Source organism: Panthera tigris, chromosome D1, assembly GCF_018350195.1.
Source record: "Panthera tigris isolate Pti1 chromosome D1, P.tigris_Pti1_mat1.1, whole genome shotgun sequence".
Classification (NCBI taxonomy): Eukaryota; Metazoa; Chordata; class Mammalia; order Carnivora; family Felidae; genus Panthera; species Panthera tigris.
In genome coordinates, this window is record NC_056669.1 from 52,803,974 (window position 1) to 52,831,494 (window position 27,521).

Below are 27,521 nucleotides of genomic sequence, written 5' to 3' on the forward strand. Positions count from 1 at the left end.
GCCCCTTTCCCTGTCCCCTGGTTAACTCCTGTGCAGCTCTTGGGCCTCAGCTTAGCTGTGACCTCTTTCTGGCTGTCCTGCTGCCTGCCCCACCTGAGCTGATGTCCCCTACTCTGCCTCGAGCATCTCTGTCAGTTGCTCTTTTGTGCTCACTGTGCTGGAACCATCTAGATGTGTCTGTCCCTCTAACTGTGTCTGATCACTTCCTTGTCCCCAGCGCCGCCCCCCACCCCCGATTGGAAAGGCTTGGTGGATGGGAAAGAGCAGGCAAGGATGGATGAACCCAGGGAAAGTTCGCCAGGAAGGTGAGGGCTTGAAAATCTTAGGAGGGATGTTCGGCCTGACAAGGAGACTCAAGGACACACAGACAAGTCTGTCTTCAGGCCGGAAGGGCTGTTGCTGGGACAAAGGCGCTGGACTTCCTCCCTGGGACCCCACGGATTAGAGCTGAGGCCTTTGGCTAAAAGAAGCTTCGGCTACATGTCAGGAAACACGAAACTTTCCCTGGAGGTAGTGAGGTCCCCAGATTTGGAGGTGGCATGACCACTTGGGGATGGCACAGAGGGGACTGACATCAATGGGGCATGGACCAGCTGACCTTTGATGATCCTTTCAATCTTAAGATAGTAAATGCCACATTTTCTGACTCTAAGAGGTCCTCATTCATAAACGGGAATCGTTGACTGGTAGGTAGCTCCGGGAGGGGAAGCATCTGGATGGAAGAATGTGGAAAACACCACCCTCATACCCCCTCCTGTGGGTTGAGGGCCTGTTGTGTCCCAGGTCCTGTGCACGCTCAGCCCTTTTGAGTGGTCTAGGCAGCTCTGGTGGGAGCTCTCTGAGCTCAGGATCGGAGGATGATGCCCATACAACAGTCACCTCCCTTCGATACCTGGCCTGTGACAGGCCCTCAAATAAAAGGGCGAGATGGCACCTGTAGGCAATGGCACCATCTGTCACCTGCTTGCCAGCCACTGATTAGGGATATCCCAGTAGCTTGGCTGGGCACACAGCCACACTCCACCGTGTTCCCAAAAAAGCCCTTTTTTTGGCCCACAACACTGTCTGGGGCCACTTCGAGCAGCAGGTATAACAGCAATCCTTCCAGAAAGTCCAGGGTAGTTGCTAACCTGGTCCATCAAAGGAATTAACACTGCTAACAAAACAGAATGAAAAAGCAAATAGAACATCTAAGGAAACTAAAATACGGGATGACCTGTGTGGGAAGCAGTATAGGTTATGAGTAAAAGCTTGAGTGTTGGGGTCATATAGACCCAAGTTTGAGTCCCGGTTCTGATACCTTCTTGCTGTGGTCTTCTGGGCAAGGTACTTAACCTCTCTCAGTCCCAGGTTTCTAAGCTCTAAAATAAGGGTGGTTTGGGGATATGGTGAGGATAAAATGAGGTCATGCATATAAAGACCTTGCTCTTAGCCACCATTATTGTAATCACTGTGTCACTGTTTTTTATTTTTTTTAATGTTTATTTACTTAGTTTTGAGAGAGGGAGAGAGAGAGAGAGAGCACAGGCAGGGGAGGGGCAGAGAGAGAAGGAGAGACACAGAATCTGAAGCAGACTCCAGGCTCCGAGCTGTCGGTGTAGAGCCCTACGTGACGCTTAAACCCGTGAGCTGTAAAATGGTGACCTGAGCAGAAGTCGGACGCTCAAATGATTGAGCCACCCAAGTGCCCCTCACTGTGCCACTGTGTTTAAAAGCAAGACATTCCCTCAAGTGACAGGGCCAGAGACGTGAGCTCTGGGTACCATTACAGAGAATACAGACTTAGAGCCAGATTCCGGTCTTGGCATATCGTATGAACTTGGACATCACTTTGCTACTCTGAGCTTCAGTTTCCAAATCTGTAAAGTGGGGATAACCCCTAGTTCTCTGGTGCACATGTAGCCTGACACAGTCCCCACACAGCATAGATGTGTCCCCTCCACTTCTGGCATCCACTTTCATATCACAGTAGGGTTTAAAACAAAGGACTTGCAACACCAAACTCTGAAGGACTAAGGAAAGTAAAAATTTATGATGGTCTTATGCACACATACACAAACAGATAATGCTCGGGACTTCTATTTTATAGAACACATTTTAGCTCTGAAATATTTATGGGCCCATCTTGACACACAAAGAGCTAAAAATATCACCATGTGTTTATGTTAAGGAAAACTTATAAAACTTTAGTCTGGTAGGAATTCAGTCAATTTCCTGGTTCGCCTCTCGCTGTTCTGTAGGTCACAAGGAAACCCAGGGTGGTAACAGCCCCCGTTTCCCCGAGGGCTTTGGCAGGGGCGAGGTTCCTTGGCAGTGAGGTATGTCTGTGCAGGTCTCCCTGCCAGTGTTCCGGGCCCCTGCCCCTCATAAATATTGCTGGAGCCGGCATGAAGGGCCCAACTTTGCTTCTTGAGTTTCTCCCCACACACCTAAAGCTTTGTTTTGCCCATCTCCCCTTCTCTCCCGGGTCCAACACCTGTGCCATTCTTCCAGGCCAGCTCCCGGCCACCGCCACATCAGGGCTTCCAAAACCCAAGACGTGGAGGACACGTTCTCCAGGGACCTCCCATCCAGGCTTTCTGCCACATGCTCGCTTGCATTTTACTGCCCACTTAGATGACAACTGTTCATGGAAGTTGCTTTTTCTCCACCAGGCTGCTCACTCCTCCGCTCTCAGGCTTCCCTTTCCACCTTTCTCTCTCCCTCAAGGCTGGACTCAGAGAGTAACGGGGTCTCCCTCTGGTCCCAGTTCTCATACACCTCCGGCTTCATCCGTGCTGTGACTAGAACAGTGCTTTGCACACCGTAGGTTGGCAAGCCATCCATGATCCTGATTTGGTAGAGAAGAATAAAACAGAAAATGTCAGAGTCCACCTTTGAGGAAAGATGAGGCATAGTTTCTGAAATTTTTTTTTTAGTTAGAAATGTGTCCATGCGTGTGTGTTCTGGATTGTGAAATGCATTTTCACCGTGCATCAGAGAAAACAGAAAGTCACATCTAGACTTCTTTTCTCTCCTTACCTCAAAACTGTCTGGCCTGGCTCACTTCTACTTGACATGTTTCGGTCATAGTTTAAATGTCACTTTCTCTGGGCAGTGGTCTCTGATCTTCTGTCCACCGTTGGCCCATCTGGCCCAGGCGAGGGGCCCCTGTGGTCCTTCCCCTGCCTCTCTCCCTGGCCGACTTGTCCACTGTGGAGAAGCTCCAAGGAGGTGGAAGCTCGTTTGTCTTTTTTTTTTTTAATATAATTTACTGTCAAATTGGCTAACATACAGGGTATACAGTGTGCTCTTGGCTTCAGGGGTAGATTCCTTCCCTTGGTTCATCGCTTACATACGACACTCAGCGCTCATCCCGACAAGTGCCCTCTTCAGTGCCCACCACCCATTTTCCCTCTCCCTCACCTGCCATCAACCCTCAGTCTGTTCTCTGTATTTAAGAGTCTCTTGTGGTTTGCCTCCCTCCCTCTCTATTTGTAACTATTTTTTCCCCTTCCCTTTTCTGGTCTTCTGTTAAGTTTCTCAAGATCCAGATATGAGCGAAAACGTGTTATCTGTCCTTCTCTGACTGACTTGTTTCACTTGGCGTAATACCCTCCAGTTCCATCCACATTGCTGCAAATGGCAGGATTTCATTCTTACTCCTTGCCAAGTAGTACTCCATTGTATAGACCTCATGTGAGGCTTGGGACAGCAGGGTGGGAACTCAGTGCGGGAGAGAAGAGGCCGGGTGGGAGAAGAGGTCAAGGGGAGGGAGGGAACAAGGAAGCCTGGCGTGTTACCTCAGCACATCTTCTGCAGCGCTTAGGACAGGAAAGGTCCTCAGTAAGCATTTGCTAAATGAATTAACCTTGGTACTAGGTGTGCAATACCTTTCTCCTGATTCAAAACGAGGCCCTGACATTTGAAACCATGGCGTCTAGAGCAAGTCACGTGATCTCTTTCGTGAGCTTGTTATCTCATTTGCACAACAAGAATAAATAAGAGAAAATATAAAAGAGCATGTATCTAACCTGCATAATTGCTGCAGAGATTAGAAATAGTGTGTACAAAATACCCAGCACAGGAGTAGTTGTTCGATACATGGTAGTCATTCTATTGTTATTACCTCTTTACCTGTCTGAGATCATACCCTGATCACCATCACCACCAGGGTCCCCCAGCCCTGCCCACATTCTGTTCAAACCTTCCAGATCTATCTGAGCCCAGGTCTGTGTAAAAGAGGAAAAAAAAAAAGCCTAAAATGTAGATTTTAGAGTCACCTACCGGCTGCGTGAACTTGACCAACCACCCAGGTCATGTCGCCTGCTGTCTAAAGTGATAATTGACTAGGGCTCTTAACGGGGCTGTGTGGAAGGCACCGAGGGCAGGGCTCGATGCACACATATTTCTTCCCTTTCCTTGTCCGGGGCCCACTCTCCTTCCCCATAGAGAGGCCAAGAATGACACCCGTGTCTGCTTAAGGAGAAACGTGTAGAAGCGTAGGTCCTGCTTAGCAAAGCACTGGCGGTCGCCTCCTCTGGCTGACACCCTGGACAGAGGGCTTCCGTCCCGCTCATCTCCGGCCCCAGGGCCCAGCATAAGTATGTATGTAACAGGTTGTGGAAATGAACTCCTCTCTGGAGACATCTTCATGGTGCTCGGGTCTTACCTGAAGAAGAGTTTCCGCAAGCCCCGCCTCAGGAGCAGGCCGGGGTCTCACACATGTTACGTGGGTGCAGTTACATGATATGTTGGTCAGAAATAACAACATGTCAATGATGATGATGGTGACGACACGGTTAGTAGTCACTTCCCAATCCCTTCTGCCTGTAGGGATAAGGTACATTAGTTCACAAAGCATCTAATAAAGCCAACACCTCCAGCCTGCCCAGAGCCCCATAGCCAGGAGGTGGCTGGAGCGAGACCATGGAAGCTGGTTCTGTCACTGTGTGTGGTGGAGGGTTGTGGGAAGGAAGGTCTGGAGATGGATGGATCCAGCTCCTCATTCACTTCCTGGTGTCAGATGAGTGGACAAAGGGCTACAGAGCAGGGAGAGAGCAAGGATGCAGCACTGTGACCTCTTGCCTACACCCTCCTGCCCCATCTCCCTCAGGTGAGCCCGGTGAGCCAGGTATGCAGAGGCTCCGTGGCAGCAAGGGTGCAGGGTGTCTGAGAAATGGCCGGCAGCTCTGAGGGACAGAAACGGAGGGTGTGCGTCTGGGAGAAGCCAGGTGCTCTGTGGGCAGCGGGAAGGAGCAGAGGGAGGGTGGGGAAGGTCAGGCTAATAGAGGTAGGGGCAGGGGGGAGCCCCTGGTCAGCAGGGTGAGGAGGGACTGCCATGTTGAAACATGAATGTGTGCCAGGTGCCTGGGCTGCCCAGCCTGGGCGGGGAGGGCCGGGCAGGTGGGTCCGAGCTGGGCCCCCTCCCCAGCATTCCTCCACCCTCCCGCCCGGTCTCTGCGTCACTGTGCTTGGGACCCTCGCTCCACTGTCGCCTCTCACCTCCCAACCTCTTCCTCCTCTATTAAATGCCAAGCCGAGTGTGAACCATGACCAACCTCCCATCTGTTAAAAAATAGATATTTGCCATTTATTTAATCACTATATTAACTCAAAACTGGGGGAAAAATTAAAGGGGAGTAAGAGCAAGGCAAATGTTCTCCCTGCCTCTGCTCTGTGACAGGGAAGCTGTGAGTTTCGGGGCTGTGTTGTTAGTAATTCATAGTTACTGAGCCTTTGCCTTGAAGCCGGTGTCTTTGGTCAACAGGCACACACTGATAAAAAAACATAGTCATCCACCAATTTAACAGCCTAAAATGTGTCTCAGCCTTGTTAACGTACGTTTCTGAGGGGATGTTCCTCTCCAGCTATAACTGATGCTCAGCTGGAGCCTCCTAGAGGGTGCCTTTTAAAAATAAAATGTCGGCTTTTTTTTCTGATGATAATAATGGCTAACATTTACTGAGCACCTGCTATGTATTAGGGACAATATGTACCAGGGACATGTATTAACTATTATTTAATCCTCAGAACAACCCTAAGAGGCTGATGCTGTTTTACAGATGAGGAAACTGAAGCGCAGAGAGGTTGAATAACTTGTCCCAGGTCACAACAGCTGCTACATACTAGACACATACTTCAAACCTAGGCTTACTTTGAAATTTTATTTTATTTTTTTTTAAATGTTTATTTTTGAGAGAGAGAGCAAGAGCGAGTGGGGCAGGGGCAGCCAGAGAGAGGGACAGAGGATCTGAAGCAGGCTCTGCACTGACAGTGGCGAGCCCAATGCTGGGCCCGAACTCATGACCCAAGCCGGAGTCGAATGCTTAACCAAGTCACCTGGGTGCCCCTTTGAAATTTTAAAAGAAGTCGTATAAACAATGCCTTTGATTCAATTTTAGATATATCTAATACATATTTACCTAAATCAAACTACTAATATTTTATATCACCTAAGATTGGTAAGAAGTAAAAAGTAGCTGTCAAGTAATTGTATTCATTCATTCATTCACTCCACATGCATTTCACGAGCTCTGTGGATGCCAGGCCTGCCCTCAGGGAACTGCCATCAAGGGGAAAGCAGACATGAATATAGACCATTGAGTTAGCTGGATGTACAGTGATAAATCAACATGAACAAAGGCAGAGAGGCCACAGAATTAACATCCAGGAAGGTTGCAAGTGACTCAGTGAGAAGGAAGTGAAATGAGCCAGATCAAAGATTAACCTTCCATTTTGACCAGGAGACAAGAATTTATTCTGAGCTCCTAGAGAGGCATCAACAGGGTAGTGGAATGATCTGGGCTTAAGAAATTCATCTGGCACAACCTACCGAGGCAAAATCATCTCATGGCTGTATCCATATGCCAAGTTCAACCCCTGGACCAGAATTCTGGGTCCACCACTCAAGATCTGTGTAACCTTAGACAATATATTTAACCTCATAATTTCTCACCTGTAATTTACAGATAGTCATAGTACCTATAACACAGAATTGAAGTGAGGATTAAAATATTACCATGTACAATATTAGTAACAGTACTCAGCAAATATTAGCTACTAATAATAACATAATATTGGTTATTATTATGAAATCATTATTATGAATTATTAGTCACTAGTATTAACAATGGCTAACATTACTTCAGTGCTTACTCTTATTATATTATCATCATCATTATTGTCATCCAGGGGGGTGGGTTGGAGGTGAAGGGCCAGAGGGCACAGAGGCTAGGTGACAGTCGCCATAAATCCTCATCCAAATTAGACCAGAACAGTGCTTTGGGTCAAAAGCCAGTATTGGGTCAAGTTAGTTATCATCTGCCTTTTTAAAAAAACTGAAAGAGAATGAAATAGGAAACATCAGAATACATTGTTCATCATGTGGTAACTTTGGTTTTGTGAATCTTCTTTCCATTTTATACACACAAACACACGCATTCATATACATAAATGTGTGTATCCAGTCACAACGTAAGATGTTTTTCAAATTATGGATCGCAGGCAAAAAGGTTTCACAGCCCTGGAGTAGAAAGTGTTATCACCGGTCTTCCCTCCAGCCCTGCCCCTCAGGTACTCAGACGACCAACTATCACTGCATCAGCCAGTGTCAGAAGACTGAATGTTAAGAGACCAGAGCTCGGAAACTTGGGTTTGGGCTTCAGTAAGGTGATTTGATTTCTATGTATCTTACGTCTTTTTCCTTGTCCCATAACTAATTTCCATGGGTATTTTGAGAACTGGGACCCAAAAAATATCACCTACACATCTTGATTGGCTCTAGCTGCAACCCTAAGGCATTGTCTGTCTAGTAATGTTGGCTTTGCTACTAACTCACCGTGTGGCCTTGGGCAGACAGCTGGATGGCTCTGGGTCACTGTTGCCCCATGTATAAAATGGGGGTGAAAATAGTTGTCTTACATGCTTTATGGTTATTAGGGGGTACCAATGAAATCACAAATGTTTGCACTCTTTGAAAATCATGGAGAACATGTAGAAGGAAGTCTATAGTAGACACTTGGGATCTATGATAAATCCCAAAGACTCCAACCAGTTACCAGTGGTAACCTCAGACCATTCTTTTGCTAAGTGAAGTGATGCAGCTTTCCAGGTTAGGACATAATGGACCCATTTGAGTGGGTCTAGAGGGCTCTGTAACCAGATGAGCAGAGTTTGCAGTGGAACCAGGCTGAGACCTTCCCCGGGAGATGGCCTTTTGGGTCTTGGTAGGGAAGAGGGCATCTTCGGCCAAAAGGATGCCTCATCTGTCCATGACCGAACGAAGAACTTGGAAACACCCACCCATCAGACCAAAACTAACCTTCAGTGTGTTTTGTTTGGCCTACAAAGTGTTTTGAGATTTGAAGAAATCATGGAGAGAATCCAAAAATCACACATTTTGTGTCTAAGTCCAAATTTCTAGCTTGTCTTAAAAATGAATAAGCCACCCTGTACTGCTTGCTACATTGCAGCCCTGCAGGCATTGAGTGCCCAACTGTCCTCTTGGCAGGCCCGGCCCTCGCCGCCGTCTGTCAGAGACCCCACCCCAGGCACGGAGCCTCCACACCAGCATGGCACCATTGGTCATAGCTCTTGCTCTGTTGCTTTTCTACAGGACAGTTGCACAGTTTGTATATCCACAGGGCTCTAAGAAGTGGAACAGTGAAAGAAAGAACTGAGAAAGCTGTATGCGTCAAGAAAAATAAGAGCTCTCATCAAGCCTTGCTCAGGATATTCTGTTTTCCTCCTGTGCTTATCTCCTGGCTCTTGTATGGGGCTGCATTTGCTATTCCAGAGCCAAAGGAAGACATTTGGAAGGAAGAAGGGAGTGCTATCACGGGTATAAAAAAAAAAAAAAAAAAAAATCCCAGGATGTCCGTTTAGAGCAAAAAGGTCCAATGGGGAAAAGAAAAAAAAGTGATATCAGGAGCTTCCCACCAATCAGACACCCTGGCAACACCCAGGCAAATGGGGCTCACACTGTGGCTTCCCCGGGTGCTGATGGTGTCCCTGATGAGGCTTGTAGGTCTGGACGTGAGGGAGTTCTCAGATTGCCATGGTGGCCAGGGTCAGCCTAGCTGGAAGGACACTTTTGTGTAGTGGAAGGAAGGGGACTCATGGAAGTGTGATAGAATAGAAAAACTCCAGTTTTAGAGCCTAACAGACCTGGGTTCAGATCCGGGCTTTGTTACCGCCTCAGTGACCTTGAAGGAGGTTCTGAACCTTAGTTTTCTCATCTGTCAGATGGGGATTGGTTGGCCAATTAAATAAACAAATGTATATCAGATGCACCAGGCTCTGGAGTGAGCAAAACAGCTAAAGCACCTGCTCTCATGGAGCTTACTTATTAGTGGGAGAAAACAGACAATTATCAAGTAGTTGTTTAATTATCTGGTCATGATACATGTGAATTGGTTATTTATACTCTGACTCATTTCCAAAAAAGGTTGGAAACAAGAATAACATCTCAGGCCGTGTGACCATGTAATGAGATAGTGTGTGCTAAGTGCTTAGCCACATGTTACATTGTTTTTCATTTCACAAAATCTTTTTTTTTTAATTTTTTAATGTTTTTATTTATTTTTGAGGGGGGGTAGGGGCAGACAGCATGGGAGACACAGAATCCCCAGCAGGCTCCAGGCTCTGAGCTGTCAGACAGAGCCCCATGCGGGGCTCGAACTCACAAACTGTGAGATCATGACCTAAGCCAAAGTCAGACGTTCAACCGACGGAGCCACCCAGGCGCCCCCACAAATTCTTTTTTTTTTTTAATGTTTTATTTATTTTTGAGAGAGCGAGCGAATCTGAATGCGGGACTGGAATCCACCAACCGTGAGATCATGACCTGAACTGAAGTCTGAGGCTTAGCCAACTGAGCCAACCAGAAGCCCCGTTTCACGAATTCTTAAGGAGCCCCAGCTCCGTGTCAGGCCCTATCCCAGCTGGGGACATGATGGGAACAAACACATGATTCCTATCTAGGGAGGCTGCTGAAATCAGTGCCCTCTGGTCTTTGTTTTCAACTTCCTTGATACCCATTACTGGAGGGGAGGCTGAAGCCTCTTCCTGGTGGCTAGGCGGAGTAGCAGAAAGAGGATTCATCCTCAGAGGGCCCGGGTGCAAGTCCCCCCCCCTGCTACTGATCTCTTTGTGGCTGTGGAGCCCTCCCCTCTCCAGGTCTGAAGTCCCTCGTCCACAGCATCGCAGGGCGAATCCGAGGCCGGGATGGATTCGGGTATTGCCTTTGCCTCCTGGGGCCCGGGCTCAACCCTCTCTTTGGTTTCCCGGCTGCAGACCACTCAGCCCTGAGTGCGGCGAGGACCCTGTTCGTGGATGTGGAGGAGCGCGGGCCGGAGGCCATGGACGTGAAGGAGAGGAAGCCGTACCGCTCGCTGACCCGGCGCCGCGACGCCGAGCGCCGCTACACCAGCTCGTCCGCGGACAGCGAGGAGGGCAAGGCTCCACAGAAGTCCTACAGCTCCAGCGAGACCCTGAAGGCCTACGACCAGGATGCCCGCCTGGCCTACGGCGGCCGAGTCAAGGACATGGTGCCGCAAGAGGCCGAGGAGTTCTGCCACGCAGGTGAGGGCGCCCGGGGCCGGGCTGGGGGGGGGGGGGGGGGGGGGGGGGGAGGGGCAGCTGTGCACCTGGGTGCGCGCGCAGGTGAGCAGACAGCTGGCGGGAGGACGCGGGCCAACACCAGGTCTCGGCTATTCTGGCTCCCAGATCTGGTCAGAGCCTGCCTGTAATTCACGCTTAGTTAAGTTCATCTTCGTGGTCACCCGGTCCGCGGGCATAAAGAGCTGGTTACGAGCTGGGCTCCGGGCCAGACTAACTGGGGTTGCGTTCAGAACCGCCACCAGCTCTCCGGGAGGCCTCAGTCCCCATCTGTTAGATGGGCTGCACTGAATTGTGGGCTGGAGGGGCATGTTGTAAGTGGTAAGCATGCTAACATCAAGTGTGGAGTAAGTCAGTTATTCGTTTTATTACTCGTCATATATGTATCCATTCAACAGACGTATTACCTTCTTTGCCTCGAGCATTGCCCCGGTCTATCAAAGCGTTGCTCCTGAAATAGACCTAAAGTCTTGGTAATTGGATAATATCTTGGCACCTGACTCCTCTCCTTCAGTTCCGGCCTACACTAGTCACCAGAGCCTGTCATCCTACTCCAAAGTAACTTTCAAATCCATCCCTCTTCTTCATCCACTCTGCCGCTGTCCTCTCTCTCTCCCGGAAGGTTGACCACAGCCCCCCTTCACCCAGTGCTGCCACCTCTGGGCCATTCTCTGCACTGCACCTAGAGTGAAGTTGGGAATGACTCCCCCTTGTCCATAACCTGAGCTCCTTAAGCTGGCATAAGGGACTTTCCCCAACTCCGTTTTTCTTCCTGGACTATTTTGTCCCCCGCCTCTCCACACCCTGCCACCCATGCTCCAACCCTCAGACCTACTCATTATTCCCACACTTGCCGTGTTTGTTCCTTACCCTGGTGCTGCAGTGATTCCTATTTTTCAGCCTGCAGCCCTTTGAGCCCTCTGTGATGCCTGACGGGCTGCTACCAGTCGCTGATTCTGCCCTACCCGCTTCCCTTCCACAGCCAGGGTTAGCCAGGCAGCGTGCTGTGTAGTTCATATACATTCCGGCACTGTTATCTAATCCATACAACAACCCCCAGCTGAATCCTTTGCCCCAGATCACAGAGGTAAGAGGAGCTGGTCTCAAACTTGTCTACCCTCATATAGCCTGACACCCACCTGGCCTCTCCCACAGGCCTGAATCCACATGAAAGCTGGCCTGTTTGTAATGCTGCCTCTCAGGCTCAAAAAAGGAACGATCTTTAGCTCTTTTCCAGCTTGTGCTTAAGAGCTCAGACTGGCAACTGACCGATCTCGATGTGAATTCTGGATCTGCCTTTTTTATTGCCCTCAGCTTCTTCACCTGGGGAATGGGTTAACAGTGATCCTAATCGTAGGATGGTCATGAGGATTAATGAGGATTGTAAATAAAGTACTTGACACAGTGCCTGGTGTGGAGCAGATGCTTCAAAGATTCTGCCTACCACTCATTGCCTTCTCTGGGTCTCAGTGAGAAGGGACAAAAGGATATCAAAACTTTCTTCCAGCTCTGTCCTGCCCATGCCTGATAGAGCTCAGTGAGCCCTGACTGGCCCAGCTTGGCCTGGATGCCACCCTAGCACAGGAGGCTGCAGAGAGGAGCCCCCTCTTGTCTTTATAAAAATTAAGAATCAGGGGCGCCTGGATGGCTCAGTCGGTTAAGCATCCGACTTCGACTCAGGTCATGATCTCGCAGTCTGTGGATTTGAGCCCCGCGTTGGGCTCTGTGATGACAGCTCAGAGCCTGGGGCCTGCTTCGGATTCTGTATCTCCCTCTCTCTCTGCCCCTCCCCTGCTCATGTCTCTCTCTCTCTCTCTCAAAAATAATAAATAAACATTACAAATTTTAAATAAGAATCATTCCCATTTCATAGGCAGACATGACCATGACAGTTTAGAGAGTACTCCCCCACCCATTACCTCCCGAGATCCTTAAAAATTCTGTGAGGCTAGCAGGTCATAGATTATCACCCCCACTTTAAAGACAAGAACATTGTGGTTTAGGTGATTGCAGCAGCCCAAGATCACGCAAGTCGAGGTTGAGCAGGGTGATATGTCAGCCTGTGTCCTGGGATCCTCATGAAAGACGCCAAAAGGCCATAAAGTCAACAGATCATAAGGACTTCCCACATTTGGGGAAATCTCCTAAGCTCACACTTCAGAGGGGCTGAGCTGGCTCCAAGGGATCGCTGAGCCCTCAGAGTCAGCCATCACGTTGCACTTCTCCGTCCACAGATCTCTCAACTCACTCACATTCACGCTGCCTCTGGCTGCTTAAAAGGGTATATAGGGCAAGCCACATGGAAACTGATGCAGCCTGGGCTGTTTATTTCACATTCTTCTGATGTGTGACTGGCTTTCCTTGAGAGGTCCAGCCCATCAGGGCAGGAGCATGAGCTGGGACGGAGGCAGGGGACAAGACAGGGGTGGAGAAGGGAGATCAGAGAGAGGTAAATGGGGCAAGCATGAGCTGGGATGGAGGCAGGGGACAAGACAGGGGTGGAGAAGGGAGATCAGAGAGAGGTAAATGGGGCAAGCAGTGAGTATGGTGTGCAGAGAGGATGGAAAGCAGACAGGGGATTTGGTCTCCAATGTGGAGTTTCTTCTACTTAGAAGGAGGGCACAGGGGGAGGGCAGACCGGAGGATGGCACATAGGGGATATTCAAAATATTTGACATCGGTCTGACCCATACCCTGACCAACCAGAATGTCTGGCCACTGAGCAGAGCCCAGAGGTCCCTGCTGTGCCACATCATGGGGAGGCTGGGGGTTGTTTATGGGGAGGGGCTAGGGTAGACTGGGCGGAGGCCGGGGGCACTGGGTGGGCCCGGACATCAGTTGCCAGCCAGTATAGAACTATTTCATGACCTTAACCTCATATTAAGGCTGGAGCAACATGAACCACCTGAGCCACAGGATTGGGGCACCCTGCCTCCACTGCAGCTCTTATTTTCCCAGCGGCCCCACTGGTCCCTCCTCCCCGACTCCTTCCCTCTCTTTATCCATCCCCCAAAGTACTGCCAGAGTGTGTCTGCCTGTTTTCTTGAAACTTCTACAGAACACGCACCCTGTGTCAGTACAGAGGTCTGGGCCCAGAGCTGACCGGGACGCTCGGGAGCACAGGGCTTCTTTGCAGAGTGATGCACACCATGGTGGTAGGGGCTCTCCCTGCTGGCTCCCCTCCTGTTCTCTGGCAGGTCCTGGCCTTGCAGGCTTTCCCAGTGAGCCCTGGCCCTGGTTGCAGGAATCCTTCAAAGCTCAGGCATCTATGCTCCCCTCTTTACTCCTTTCTCCAAGTTCACTCTCATCTGCAAACCTGTCCTCTGAGCTCCCACCTTCTGCCTGTGTGTTCCCAGAACATTCTCCATGGATCTCCCCTCTTTGGACTTCCACCTGTCATCGTGTATTTGGTTGTAGCTCCCTCACTTGCCTGGAAAGCCAGGCACCACGCCCTGCTCATTGCTGTTTGTCTGTAAACCCACGGCCAGTTGGAATTGGCTTAAATGTGGGAGCTACCTGATTATAAAGCCATTTCCCAGAGAAGTGGTTTAATTGGAATGGGACCGTTAATGCCTCTGTCCACCCCTTCTTCTTTATCCCCCAAACACTCATGGGAATATTAGAAATATGCAGGAAGCCGTCCTTAAACAGATGTTGAGCCAACATTCAGGTGCAACATGGAGGCTGTGTTTTTCCTGGAAGTTACCATTCCCTTTGTTGCTCAAATGCTAATCCCCCAGTGAACTCCCCTCACCCACCTCTTCACTGACCTCAGTCCTGGATGTTTCCAGGCCTCCCCGAGCCCTCAAGACTTCTCCGCAATCCAGCTCTGTGTGCTTGGCTCCTTGGACTGCTCCAAAGCCTGCAGATCCCCGCCATGGTCCCGGCCCTGCCTAGCGTGAGGAAGCCCGTGGTGTTGCTTGGGGACCTCTTTTCTCTGCCAGTCACCATCTTCATTGTCGTGTTCTAGGCTTTCCCGACTTGACCAGAAAGGACCTTCTGGTCCCAGGGCAGCCATCTGCGTCTCATCAACTAGGCGTCCACTCGGCTCAGGAGTGCTCCTTTCTGGCAAGTCCTCTCTCGATCAGAAGAAGAGACCTAACGCTCAATTTAACAGACATCTCCTGAGCCTCTACTGAGTCCCACATTTTGTTCTAGGCGCAGGGATTTAGGAATGAGCATGACAGGTTCCCTGCCCCTGCTGAAGTCATCACCAGCAGAAGGGTCAGGCCTTTGGTTCTACTGTGCAGGATGACTAGGGCCAAGGACTCTCAGAATGGGCTTGAATACAGGAAGAAGCAAGGACTCCCGCCCAGGGTGTAGGTATTAGGGGAGACCTCACAAAGGAGGGGCCATGTGCGTTGGGCCTTAAAGGAAGTGGAGGAGGTGGGCTGATGGGGGAGGGGCAGAAGGAGCCGTTTCGGCAGTGGGGCACGTGGGCAGAACACCACACAGGCTCACCAGACAACAGTGAATCCTGGGGTGGGCGGCCTGGTTTCTGGTGGGGAGACCCCTGCTCAGGAGACCCTAACCAAGCTTACCTGCACTTCCTCCCAGGAGCCAACTTCACCCTGCGTGAGCTAGGGCTGGGAGAGGTGACGCCCCCTCATGGCACCCTGTACCGGACAGACATAGGCCTCCCACACTGCGGCTACTCCATGGGGGCCAGCTCTGATGCCGACGTTGAGGCCGACACTGTACTGTCCCCTGAGCATCCCGTGCGGCTCTGGGGCCGGAGCACACGGTCGGGGCGCAGCTCCTGCCTGTCCAGCCGGGCCAACTCCAACCTCACGCTCACCGACACTGAGCACGAGAACACTGAGACCGGTGAGTGGCCACCTTGGCCTGTGCCAGGTGCTGGGGTTTTAATTACAATATTGATTTTCTCTCCATCGCTTGGGGCTCTGGTAAAGTTGGTGAAAAATCGCTTTGCTCTCAGTGGTCAAAAGTCAGAGCCTTTTGCACGGTCACACAAAACACCTACCCACTGGTGACACAGCAGAGATTGGGTCACTGCTCTTTGTTTTCGGGTTTTCAGATTGGGAGGTGCCTCAGGCACAGGGTTATTACTTGCAAGGTGCCTGTGGCGGGGGCAGGGGGGGGCAGCGGTAACGGATCTCCAGTAGCTTGTTCTCTGTTGCATCAACCATGTCTGGTCCTTCCTGAATCCCTCTCCGTCTCCAGCCTCCAGGTGCTCAGCAGTCCTGGGGAGTCTCCACCGGGGGTGCCCTCCCCCCCGTATTTCAGGCTGGTCAGAGGATGGCCTTGAACAAAAACTGTCATGTTGGGGTAACTCAAAGCCTGAGGGTTTGCTCCAGCTTTCCCCCGATCTCATGTGCAGATCTGGGGACGTGCAGGTTCTGGGCTCGATCACACCCTCACCTCTGCACCCCTTCCTCCAAGGCCCAAGAGATGTTGTGGGAGAAAAAGATGGCAGCTCGTTCACATGTCTCCTTGGTACAGGGGAAGGGCGGGAACCCGGTTTCAGAATTTCCCTCCTTACTTTTGGGACCTCCTTGGCAGATGTCTGAGGGGCTCTGGGTTAGTTGCAGCCCTGCGGTCTCCCTTCTCCGGTGCTTTGTGCCCAGCCACACTCTGGGCAGCTTTATGGACCCGGGCCAGAACTGAGGAGGCCGCTGCTGGGTCTGGCAGCACAGCCTTGGGGAGGGGAGTGGAGACAGGGACAACCCCTCTGCCCAGGGGAGCAGGGAGGTTTTTTGTGTCTCAGAAGTCCAGGAAGGGGATGTGCTAGTGCTTCCATACCAGGGTGGGAAGGGCAATGGGAGTGAAAACTGGAAAGGCCGAGCCAGGCACCAGTGCCCCCTACTGGTTTCCAGCTCCGAGTGCAGGATCCTCCTAATTCCTGTGCAGGCTTCCCCAGAGGCGTGTGTTGGGGAGAAGGGCGAGGGTGGAGACCAGGTCAGAGGTGAAGGCTTCGGCAGGTTAATCTCTGAAAAGGATGCTCTAGCTAGGTTAGACACAACAGAGTCCCAGATTTGAGTCGGGCAGGAGACCAGGTAAGGTCAGGGTCAGGTGGGAAATTTATTTCCTTAAAGAGTCAGGTGCAGCAGAGTTCCAAATATCCATTCCACCAGCCCTCCCAGAGAGCTCGGAAGTTTTCCTGTGGGAGCCTGTGCACCTGTCTGAGGGGTGAGGGAGCAGCAGTGCCTGGATACTGGCTTGGCCTTGGCACCCTCCCTTGCCCTGTGAGGAGGACAATGACCTCAGCACCGAGGGAGATCCCCCTCTCTGCAGTGACAAGCCATCCACCTTCCCACCTTCCCAGCTTCCCACCAAGGCCCAAGCCAAGGCAGCAGCCCCTTTGCCCCCCACTCTCGCCATGCACTGAACAAGAGCACGGATTTGATATGTAAGGCCTTTACAGAGAAAATGGTCTCTGATCAGGAGGCAGGGAGCTTCAGTTCCATTACTGACCCGGAGTGTGGCACCGGATAAGTTGGATTCTTTCTCTGGACCTCTGTTTCCTTTTCCTCATCTGTGAAATAAGTAGTTTTAAACAAAATCATCATTTCCTGTATCTGAGAATGTTAATAGTTCTTAGGGTGGGGTGGGGATGACAGCAGGAAAGTGCCCTGTGGTCAAATAATGTAGGAAACACTATGTTGTTTTAAGCCAATTTCTTTGCTGCAGGACTTCTCAGAGCCTTTAATCTATTAACGTGCCTGCTAATGGGTAAACCACCAAGGAGAGACATACGCAGCATCCCCCAAATTGATGTGAGCATGGAACACTTTGCTCTCAGAGCGTCTGATGGGTTCGGTGTTCTAATGAACACTTTTGGGGAAGAGCTGAGCTGAAGGACCCACAAGCCCTTCTAGATCTGGGATTCTGTGATCTGAAGTGCTTGTGTCAAGATGGAGGCTCACAAGAAGAAAATGATAATATGATAATAGCAACGTTAGCAGTCAGCAGCTGCTGCTAACCAGCGGCCCCCAAGCAGTGCTGATGCTTTAGTTCTAGGATCTCATTTCCCCCCAGGAACACTGCTTTGAGGTAGGTTGTATCATCCCCATTGCGCAGAATAAGGAGACTATGGCACTGAGAGGTTAAGATACCTGCAGAAGTCACATCACTAGCAAGACAGGATTTGAACTCAGGCCTTCATGACTCTAAGATCTTTGTTCTTGTAGCCCTAGTGACCGTGAATTTCCTCTGCAGCGAAGTACTTAGGTTGTTTGCTCTTTTGCAGGCTTCTGGCCGTGGTGACAAATGATCATTTTTCCACAAAGTCATGACAGAGTGAGGTGCACGCCGCCCACATTATTGTATATTCCCTGAGAGCTGAATTAGAGCTGAATCAAGCCTCTGTTGGGTGATAATGACATGGTCGAGGAGCCTCAAGAGCTTCAGCCTTTGATAACAGGGACGGGAAATTGATAACGGGGACAGGAAATGGCTGCCTGCTTCCCCTGGCCGGGCCACCTCTTCCTTCTCTTCCGATGGTCTGTTTCAACACTGGCTGCCGCACTCAAGCCTCGCTGTGCTCGAGGAAGACAGGCAGGCGAAGGAGGTGGACAGGTGACTCTAACAGAGATCCCCCGACCTCCGCAGCCCTTCCAGGCCTGGACTCCCCAAGCCCAGACACCCACAGCTGCCCACGTGCTTGTCCACTTGCCCCTAGGTGGAAAGCTACGCTAACAGCTTTGTTATCCTCGGGTCTAAATAGTGACAGTGAATCATACTGACAGTGCGTGAGCCGTAGGAATGGCTCCCTTTTGTCTACTGATGAAGTTGACAGTGCTATTGTGTGCCCCGTTGTCTCCCCAACTTACAGCTGAGGACCGGGGCTCTGGGAATGAAGGGGGAAGAGCTGACACCGGGCCCTACCCAGGAGTCTGGTTCTGTCCTGTCTGCTCTCCCTCCCTTCTCCATGCCCCTCCCATCTCCTTCTCCCTCCTCTGCCCTCCTCTCTCTGTCTCACATTCATCCCCTCCCCTAGTTCTCCTTCTTTGATGAGAACTTGGGTCTTGCCACCAGAACGGGACCCTATCGCACTGGGTACATTAGCCAGACACCTCAGAGTGTGACCACTTTCCAGAAGTGCAGGGGAGCCATACGGAGGGCCTATCATGTGTCAAGCCACCGCTCATGCGTGATTGCCTTTAATCCTCATGACAGTGTCATGGCATTCCCGTTTCCCAGATGGGGAAACCGAGGCTCCAAAAAGTCTCCTGGCGGAGACTGTGAAGCTGGGAAGTCAGCAGGTCACCAAAGCTTGGGTGGGAACTCAGATCTTTCAGTCCCATAATCTGAGCTCCTTGCCCACCTCCATTTGAATCAGCGAGTGTTAGACCCTCACTTGAGGCCACCAAAAATACGTGACCACGTTCTCAGAGATCTTTACCAAATGTGAAATGCAGAGTAACTCCAGCAACTTCCAGCCACAGGAAGGAACATCAACTCTGCCTACCCACCCAGCCTCGCATTAGTCAATAGTAATTGTCAACAGTATTGATAGTGGTGGAGGGTTTTGCTGAGGTCATGGCGATGCTGCATGCAGCTGCCATCAATAATGACTTTTATGGGGTCCATTAAAGCCAGTTTCTGCCCCTGAAGGTTAATGTCAGCAGCTTTTATGTCACTGCTTAATATCCAAAATAAATACAGAATTGACTGGGTAATGTAAACACAAATTTTCTGCACCACGGCCGTCAGGCAGAGCCAGCCCTCGGGCCTCCTCTGCTGAGTGGGGCCAGCAGGCTAGGGGACGGCATGGAGAAGTTGGCACCAGGCCAGGCACACAGTCGGCGTCAATAAATGTTTTTAGAAAGCAAAGGTTGCGATTCGAGCTCCGTTCCCAACTGCTGGGTCAGTCTGACAACAACGTCTCTGTTGTAGATGCATATTGTAATTCGCTCTATACCTATCCCAAGCTCCCTCAGTGTGCTGGGCATGATTCTGGAGTCAGGAGTCTAGATGAATAGCAGGGAGGTGGAGATAGGATGAGCTTGGGTCTCTGTCTACAGCGGAGGTATAGCAGGCACTGTTGCAGGGTCGAAAGAGCAGCAGTTCTGGAGTCTAATGAGGAGCTCTGCTCTCCTCTCCTGATTGTGCCCTGTCCAGCTCTGAAACCTTGGGCAAGACCCCTCGGCTCCCCAAGCCACGGCTTCCTCATTTCTGAGACAATGCGGCGGTGGTTACCAGGGGCCAAGAGAGCAGGGAATGGGGAGCTAGGGTTTAATGGATGCGGAGTTTCAGGTAGGGATGCTGTAAAAGTTCTGCAGATGAATGGGTGACGGTCACACAACAATGTGAATGTACTTCATGCTCTGGATTGTACTGGTTTAAAGGGTTATGTATGTTGGGGCGCCTGGGTGGCTTCAGTCGGTTAAGCGTCTGACTTCGGCTCAGGTCATGATCTCACGGTCCGTGGGTTCGAGCCCCGCGTCGGGCTCTGTGTCTCCCTCTCTCTGCCCCTCCCCCACTCACGTTCTGTCTCTCTCTGTCTCAAAAATAAATAAACGTTAAAAAAAAGGGTTATGTATGTTTTACCACAATAATTAAAAGAAAACAGAATCAGCATGTCTTCTTTCCTTGATGTGTTACTATGAGCCTACGCTATATCTGTGAAGCATGCAGTCTGTGTTGGTCCTTAACTGATGCTGGCTATTGATATTAATTTTCTAAGGAGCTGTGGAATGATGGTAAAAGTAGCCATTGGTCTTACCCTGAGGGTGCAAAGGCTCATTCCTTCATCTCACTCTTGTTATGCACGTGGGCTTGAAGGCCAAGTAGGATTTCACTGAGCATCAGGGATCTGAGAGAGGCATTCCCGGTAGAGAAAATTGCACCAGGCGAGGCTTAGAGGCATGTGAAGAGGCGGGCGGGGGGCGGGGGGTGGTCTAGGGAATAGTGAGAATTTACCCTGTGCTTTAATCCCAGAGGCACATTGAGAAATGCATTTAGAAAAGAAATGATGAACAGAATCACAGTTACCCCAAAAGTATCAAGCAGCCTGGGTGTCAAAAGGGAAATTATTGGTTAACCTAATTAGGCAGCCAAATTGCTTATTCAGAGTCAGAAGATTAGGGGAGCATCTCCAAAGCACAGTGAGAAAGAAGCTCATTACCAATTTAACTCAATTTATCCTCTACCCTCCATAGCCCCATGCTCATGAGACTTGGTTTAAAAATTCTATAAGCATATCTATCATTAATTCCCTGAGAGGCCAGAAACTGCAGCTACCCAGCCATTGTGTGCATAAGGCTCCATCTTCTAAGGTAGGAAGCCAGGCTCCCTCAGCCTGAGAAGTTGGACAGCTGGGTTTGACTGCACTTCTTCCTCATGAGCTGCCCATACTCCCTTTCAGAAACACGGAGGAGTTCGGGAATTCGACTCTCCACCTGGGCAGCTATCCATGGACAATGAGTGCTGTAAGGCCCCAACTTCCAAAAAAGGATTAGAAACAGCCTTATTAGAGAACCCGAGAACCCGAGAATCTGAGAATCCAGGAGCTAGAAGGAACATAGAGACAACAAGCCCATTAACTCTTAGCCTTTCCTCAATTTCCAGCCGAGGAAACTGAGATTCAGAGAGGTGACTTGCTGAAGGTTGCACAGCTAGTAAATGGCAGAACCAGGGTCTGAGTCCACATCCGCCTCTCCCCAATACCCGTGATCTTTCCTAGCCACTGCACTCCACAGTTTGTTCTGTTTTATAGAAACATGTTTCTATTAGGTCAACGTGTACAATATATATATATAATCTAGGAGGTGATTCTAGCTGTTTTCAGAACATAATGTTCTTTGTCAATGTGAGAAGCTTGCAGAAAAGAAACTGAATCTATAACCTGTTAGAGTTGATGTGGAGCTAGAGATCATACCAGGCCACTCTCAGGTTGTGACCTGCTGGACAAAAGACATTTAGAGTAGGGATCATAGAGGTTTGAGAGAAAAATTCCAACCAGAAGGTATCTGAGAAGGTTTTATGGAAGAAGTGCTGGCCACTGGGCTTTGAGGGGTGGGAAAGACTAACAGGTGAAAAGGGGGAAGAAAGGGCGTTGTCTGTAGACAAGGCATGAAGGTGGACAAGTAAAAGGTGTGTCCCACGAAGTTAGAAGACAGGAGTGTAACTGAGAATATGGGAAGGGGATGTGTTCGGAGGGGATGTTGGAGAGTGAGCAGGATCCTGTCATTTAACAACTATTTATTGAGCACCTACTATGTTCCAGTTACTGTTTTAGGTCTTGGGGTCCCAGCATGGTCGATACAGATGAAACCACCCACTGCTCAGTGGGGAGATTGATGATAAACAAGTGTAAAAACTAAATGCTGGGGCACCTGGGTGGCTCAGTTGGTTAAGTGGCCGACTTCAGCTCAGGTCATGAGCTCGCGGTCCGTGAGTTTGAGCCCCGCGTCGGGCTCTGTGCTGACAGCTCAGAGCCTGGAGCCTGTTTCGGATTCTGTGTCTCCCTCTCTCTGACCCTCCCCTGTTCATGCTCTGTCTCTCCGTGTCTCAAAAATAAATAAAACATTAAAAAAAATTTAAAAACTAAATGCTGCAGAATGTTCTGAAAAAGGGGAGAGGGAATTCCAGGGTGAGAGCAAGGTTGTGGTTCTAAACATGGTGGCCAAAGAAGGCTTCACTGAGAAGGTGGCGTTTGAGGTAGGCATGGGAGTAAGTGGTGAGGACATCTGGAAGGAAAGCAATCCTGGCAGAAGGGTGGGCAGGTTCAAAAGCCTTGAGGCAGAAGCGTATCTGGCTTGTGTGAAAAGTAGCAATGAGACCAGTATGGCCGGGGTCGGGGAGGTGTCAAAGAGGTAATGTGGGGCAGGCCATTGCATGAGCAGTCACGGGAGGGTCCTGAGCTGAGGAGCGACAGGTTCTGATTGATGCTAAGACAGGAGCATTCTGGAAGCTCTGTTGAGAGTAGACTCTAGTGGGCCATGTCAACGTAGGAGGCTATTGCTACAATCCAGAGAGAGAGGATGGGGGCTAAGACAAAGAGGAAGCGTGGAGGCAGTGAAGACCGTATCTGGGCCTGGAGAAGGGAACAAGCCACCTCTTCCCTGGTCCCTCCAGGGCCTCGTAGCAGCGAGGAAGACCTCCATACTCAGATTCTGTGACCGAGATGGGCTCCCGGGTACTCTCAGGGGAGGGACACATTTGACCCTTCTCCTAGCCTCACAGCTCCTTTGGCCCAGCAGCTGGGTCCTTGAGCACTGGCCTGTCCCATGCCGCACCCCGTGCTCTCTCATGGCCGTGGCTATGAGCCAACCCCCCTGCCCGTCCCTCATCCCACCCTCCGACCCGCTGCTGACCTTGCTGCCTGACTCCCACTCCCAGCCTTGCCTGACCTCCCACATGAGACTCTTGGCACCATCTTGTGTTGTTATTATCTTAGCTTCCCTTCAGCCGTATTTCCATAAAACCCTTCCTTCTGGCCGGGTGCTTCAAACTGCCTTGGTGAAGTGTGACACAGGGCCTCCTCTCCGTACCTTCACGTCTGCTAGAATTGCCTAGGATCTGGAAGCCAGTATCTGACAGCCACGAACAGTGTTGCTCTTGGGAGTTCCTTGTAAGGGGACTTTAAGGAGTCCTGGCCCAGTTTCAATGCTCCCCAGTCCGCGAGGCACTGGCGAGCTTCATTGCTCTCCCTGGTGGGCAGAACATGCGAATACAATTCCGCACTGGGAAGAGGAAAAGCGAGATAGGGAGAGTCAAAGCTATGCTAAATTAAGATACATTGCATTCTCGAAACTAGGTTAGGACCCGCCGTGTGCAGAGAGGTACAGCAAACCACAGTTTTGCTTTCAATTTGAGCCAACAAGATTCTCAACTCATTGGAAGCAATGATGTGCACAGTGACAAACTTCTTACCAGAAGACGTTTTCCAGGCACCTTTTTTTTCCCATCAATAAGCCCAGCTCTGTCCCGGGAGAATGGATCCTGGGCCTGTTTCAACTGCATCTAATCCAGGATGACTTCAGGGGGGAAGGGAGTAACTGGTGGTGGGGAAAGAGCTCCCTTACCCACGGGAGCCTCGTTCCAGTGCCAGGGTGTGTGGAGTCCAGGGACAAACCTGGTTTCAGTTTTAGCCTCTGTCACCAGTCCCAGTGTGACCCTGAGCAAGCCACTCCTCCTCTCCAGGTATTAGTTTTCCCGTCAACCAGATGAGGTTATTGGAATCTCGGGCAGCAAGATGACTTGGAAGGAGAATGGGCTTTGGGGTTGAACTCAGAATCCCAGCTTAGCCGCTCAGGAATCGGGTGATTTTTGTGCAACCTACTGGATCTCACCGGGCCTCGGTTTCTTCATCTGCATCGTGGCAATGAACATGTGCCTACCTCCTAAAGTTGTAACGAGGCTGAAAGGTGACTGTGCACACGAAGGGGTCAATACTGTGTTTTCCAAACTGGGTCATGACCAATCCCAAAATAAAGGCTGTGGCTCAGCACAATCATTTGAAATAGTATTAGCAAAGAGAACCGAGAGGAGCAGAATAGAGTTCATAGCACATAGTGAGGAAAGTCAGTTTGTGAATTTTTATTTTAATTATCCTTTACACGTAGCACCTGCATTAGGTCAACTAGGTCATCACCTACAATGTGTTTCTTACTGAGGGGTTCAGTTAGAAAAAAAGAAAGTTTAACACTAAAAAATGGTACCTGGCACATAGCAGGACTTTGTGCACGTCAATTCCTTTCCTTCAAGAACCCCTTAGGTTGAAGATTCCACAATCCATGATGTCACAGTCTTGTCCAAAAACTGTTGACATCGGTACTTCTAAGGCTCCCTTACTGAGAATGGGTATAGATTTGTCAGGGCCTCAAGATTCAGTAGAAGGAGGCTGGGCTCTGGGATCAGATCGACTCGCCCATCGTCACATGGCGTGAATGATGACAGAGCCGGCATCCCTGGTTTGTAGACCCCAGCCATCTCTCCTATGAGAATGGCCAGTGGGGTGACTAACATGCCCTAGGGTAACTGTGAGCTGTGAAGACAGCAGGAAAGGCACCCCCCAGACAGGAAGAGCTGACTCAGGAAGATACAGGGGACTGGAAGAGCCATCCCTGCGTTCACCTAACCAGCTGAATCTCTCTACTCAGCACAAAGGCAACCGGAGAGGGACCTGGGCACATCTACATGCGCACCACAGGCAGCTAGCGTGTTAAGTCAAATTTGCCTTCCCCCGACCCGGGGATGCTTGTTACAAATTTAATTACACCCTAATCAACGCAAACAGATTCACTACAGTATAGCAATGGCTTTCTTTCCTTTGACTTTGGGCCAGAGAGAAGCATGTGGAACATGTGAAAGTGTGCGGAAGGGCTCCTGGGAGTTCATGTGAGCCTGATACATGAAGCGTAGTGCAGAGAGGTTAACAGTGCTTACTCACAGGATGTGGATCCAGACTCCGGGCAAACCCCACAACATACCTCTCCAGGGGAGAGGTCTCAGAGAAAGCCAGGCCCTCCCCTACACTCTTCCCAAAGTGGCAGGGAGCCACTCAACTCCCAAGAGGTTGCTCCCAACCTCTTCTGATGGCAGGGAGCAGCAATGGTGAAGATAAGGAGCATTCAGCCAGCAGTCAGAAGCCTCAGGTCTGACACCCGGCCGTGTGCACTGTTCAGGACATAGCAAACAGTTTGTCCTGGCTGAGCCGGTGGGGATTAAGAGGAGATGAGGCCAGAGAGAAAGACTGGGTCCCATCATGGCAGAGGACAGCTGAAAACTGCTGGCTCAAGAGCTCAGCCTTTCCCCTGAAGGTCGTAGGGAACCACACAAAAGGTTTAAGCAAGGAGAGGTCAAAGGGGGCAAATGCTTTCCCTGATCGAGGTGAGGACGTCAACCAACAGGACAGAGTTTGTTCTTCCCATTCTGCTGTGATGAAATTGCCCCTCGCGCCACTGTGCGTGGGGTGGTGTCCTAAATTCACATGCTGAAGCTCTCACCCCTAGTGTGATGGTAGGTAATTAGGTTTAGATGAGGTTGTGAAGGTGGCACCCTCATGACGGGATTAGTGCCTTTAGAGGAAGAGGGAGACGTGGCTGTCTCCATGCACGTGCAGGGAGGAAAATCCACGTGAGCACGTAGCAGGAAGGCAGCCATCTGCAAGCCAGGAAGAGAGTTCTCACCAGAACCTAACCATGCTGGCACCCCCCAGAGCTGTGAGAAAATGTATTTCTGTTGTCGAAGCCAGGCTGTGGTATTTTGTTATGGCAGCCCAAGCTGACTAAGACAGGCTTCGAAAGCTTAAGTAACTTGCCAGCCAGGAAGTCACAAAGCTGATGCCTAACACAGGGCTGTTGAAATCCAAAGCTCTTACCCCTGCCGGTGCTGCCTCGGGGAGACAGGAGTGCAAAACTATTCGAGGGGATGAGTGCCAACGGTTTTCTGAGTTAAAAAGGTGCCAGCATGCAAGACCATCCCCTCGAACAAAACGAAACAAAACAAAAACAAAATGCTTGGTAATTCACACCTCTAAGCACAGACTCCGGAGCCAGACTGCCTGGATTTGAACACCAGCTCTTTAACTTACTAGCTGCGTCACACAGTGTCCCACAACTGTGGGCGAGTTTCTGAATCTCCCCATGCCTCAGTTTCCTCGCCAGTACAACGGGAATACTTCTCCTGTCTCCCTCATAGGATTAAATGAGCCCAGAGGGTTAAAGCACTTAGAATAGTGCCTGGTGCACAGGAAGTGCCGTATAAGCTTAGGCTGTTGTTGTTATTAATTGTGCGGCACTTTGTGATTTACGAAGTGTGCTCACATTCTGTTCAACATTTGCAGCAGCCTTGGAGGCAGATCTCTGTGTCTTCATTGTTTTGGAAGTGCCCTGAGATCACACGGCTGGGAAGTGGTCGGGATGGAATTCAACCCCAGGTCCCTCTGACCCCACACCCACACACTGGTGTCCGTAACTGTAACTGGCAGCTGGCCCCAGCCTGGCCCCTCCCGCCAAAGATGACTCCCCAGCTACCAGGGCCTGATTTTGCTCAGGCCCGTTTCTCCCAGTCGCACTAGGAGAAGGATCTCAGCCTGGGCTCTTTGTTCGGGAGGAAACTTCCTTTCAAATAAAGAGCCGAACCCTCTATGTTCCAAATACTGAAGAGCACTTTTCTTTCCACTGCCACTCGGCAGCCTGGCTCCTAAATGAGTTTTCTGTGCTCAGCTTTGTAGGACCTTAGCTACAAAACAAATTGCTTTTCTGAATGTGCCTCCAAAAAGCAGATAATCATATGGAGCAAACCAGGTTTGAAGTGTGGTATAAACAAAGGGAGATTGTTTGCCACTCCAGCTGCTCAGAAGGGTGGAAGAGGGAGGAGAGCCGGGCCATGATGGGTGTGAACTGGGCTGTGAAAATGCGGAGGAGACTCTTCAATAGGAACCAAATGGGCTAAGTCAGAAGGTAGACAACCCATTAGAAGTAAGGTACTGCGGGCATCTCTCCAGTCCTGTGGCCTTACATGGTAGCAAAAAAAGAGGGAAACTGCTCAAGTCCAAAGGATTTACCCTTCTTTCTACATACGTCCACAACTTTCGACAATTTATTACCTCCACGCTAGAGTTAGCAGTGCTAAAAGATGCATTTTATTTGGAGAAAATAATCGTGTCACTTTTTTCCCTCAGCTAGATTTAAAAAGCTCTTCAAAAGTCGGCTGTGGCGCTGGGCCATTATTACTCACATCTGGGGAGTGTGTAATAGCTCACAATGTCCTTTAATACCCAGCATTTCATAAATTAGCACATCAATTCCCTGGTCTAGGGTACCTGAGCCCACACCCTGACTTTGAACCCTGTCAGGGGAGCTTTGAACTTGGAGCCCATGCATGTGTGCTGGGTGGGAGGGGGGGGGAGTGCCCAAGGCTCAGTGAGTCCCTAGACGGACTCACAGGGCTCGGCATACAGTGAGACACATGGCTAAGACTTATTACAGCAAAAGGATACAAAGCAAACG

At 50.3% G+C, this 27,521-nt stretch overlaps 1 protein-coding gene across 2 annotated transcripts in view; it reads left to right on the top strand.

Moving 5' to 3' along the window:
- Positions 1-27,521, top strand: part of TENM4 (teneurin transmembrane protein 4) — a 597,404-nt gene that overhangs the window by 203,766 nt on the left and 366,117 nt on the right. For both annotated transcript variants that reach the window (XM_042957496.1, XM_042957497.1), the window contains 2 exons: positions 10,276-10,563; positions 15,157-15,426. In XM_042957496.1, the coding sequence (XP_042813430.1) occupies positions 10,276-10,563; positions 15,157-15,426 (558 nt within the window). The remainder of the gene's footprint in view (positions 1-10,275; positions 10,564-15,156; positions 15,427-27,521) is intronic.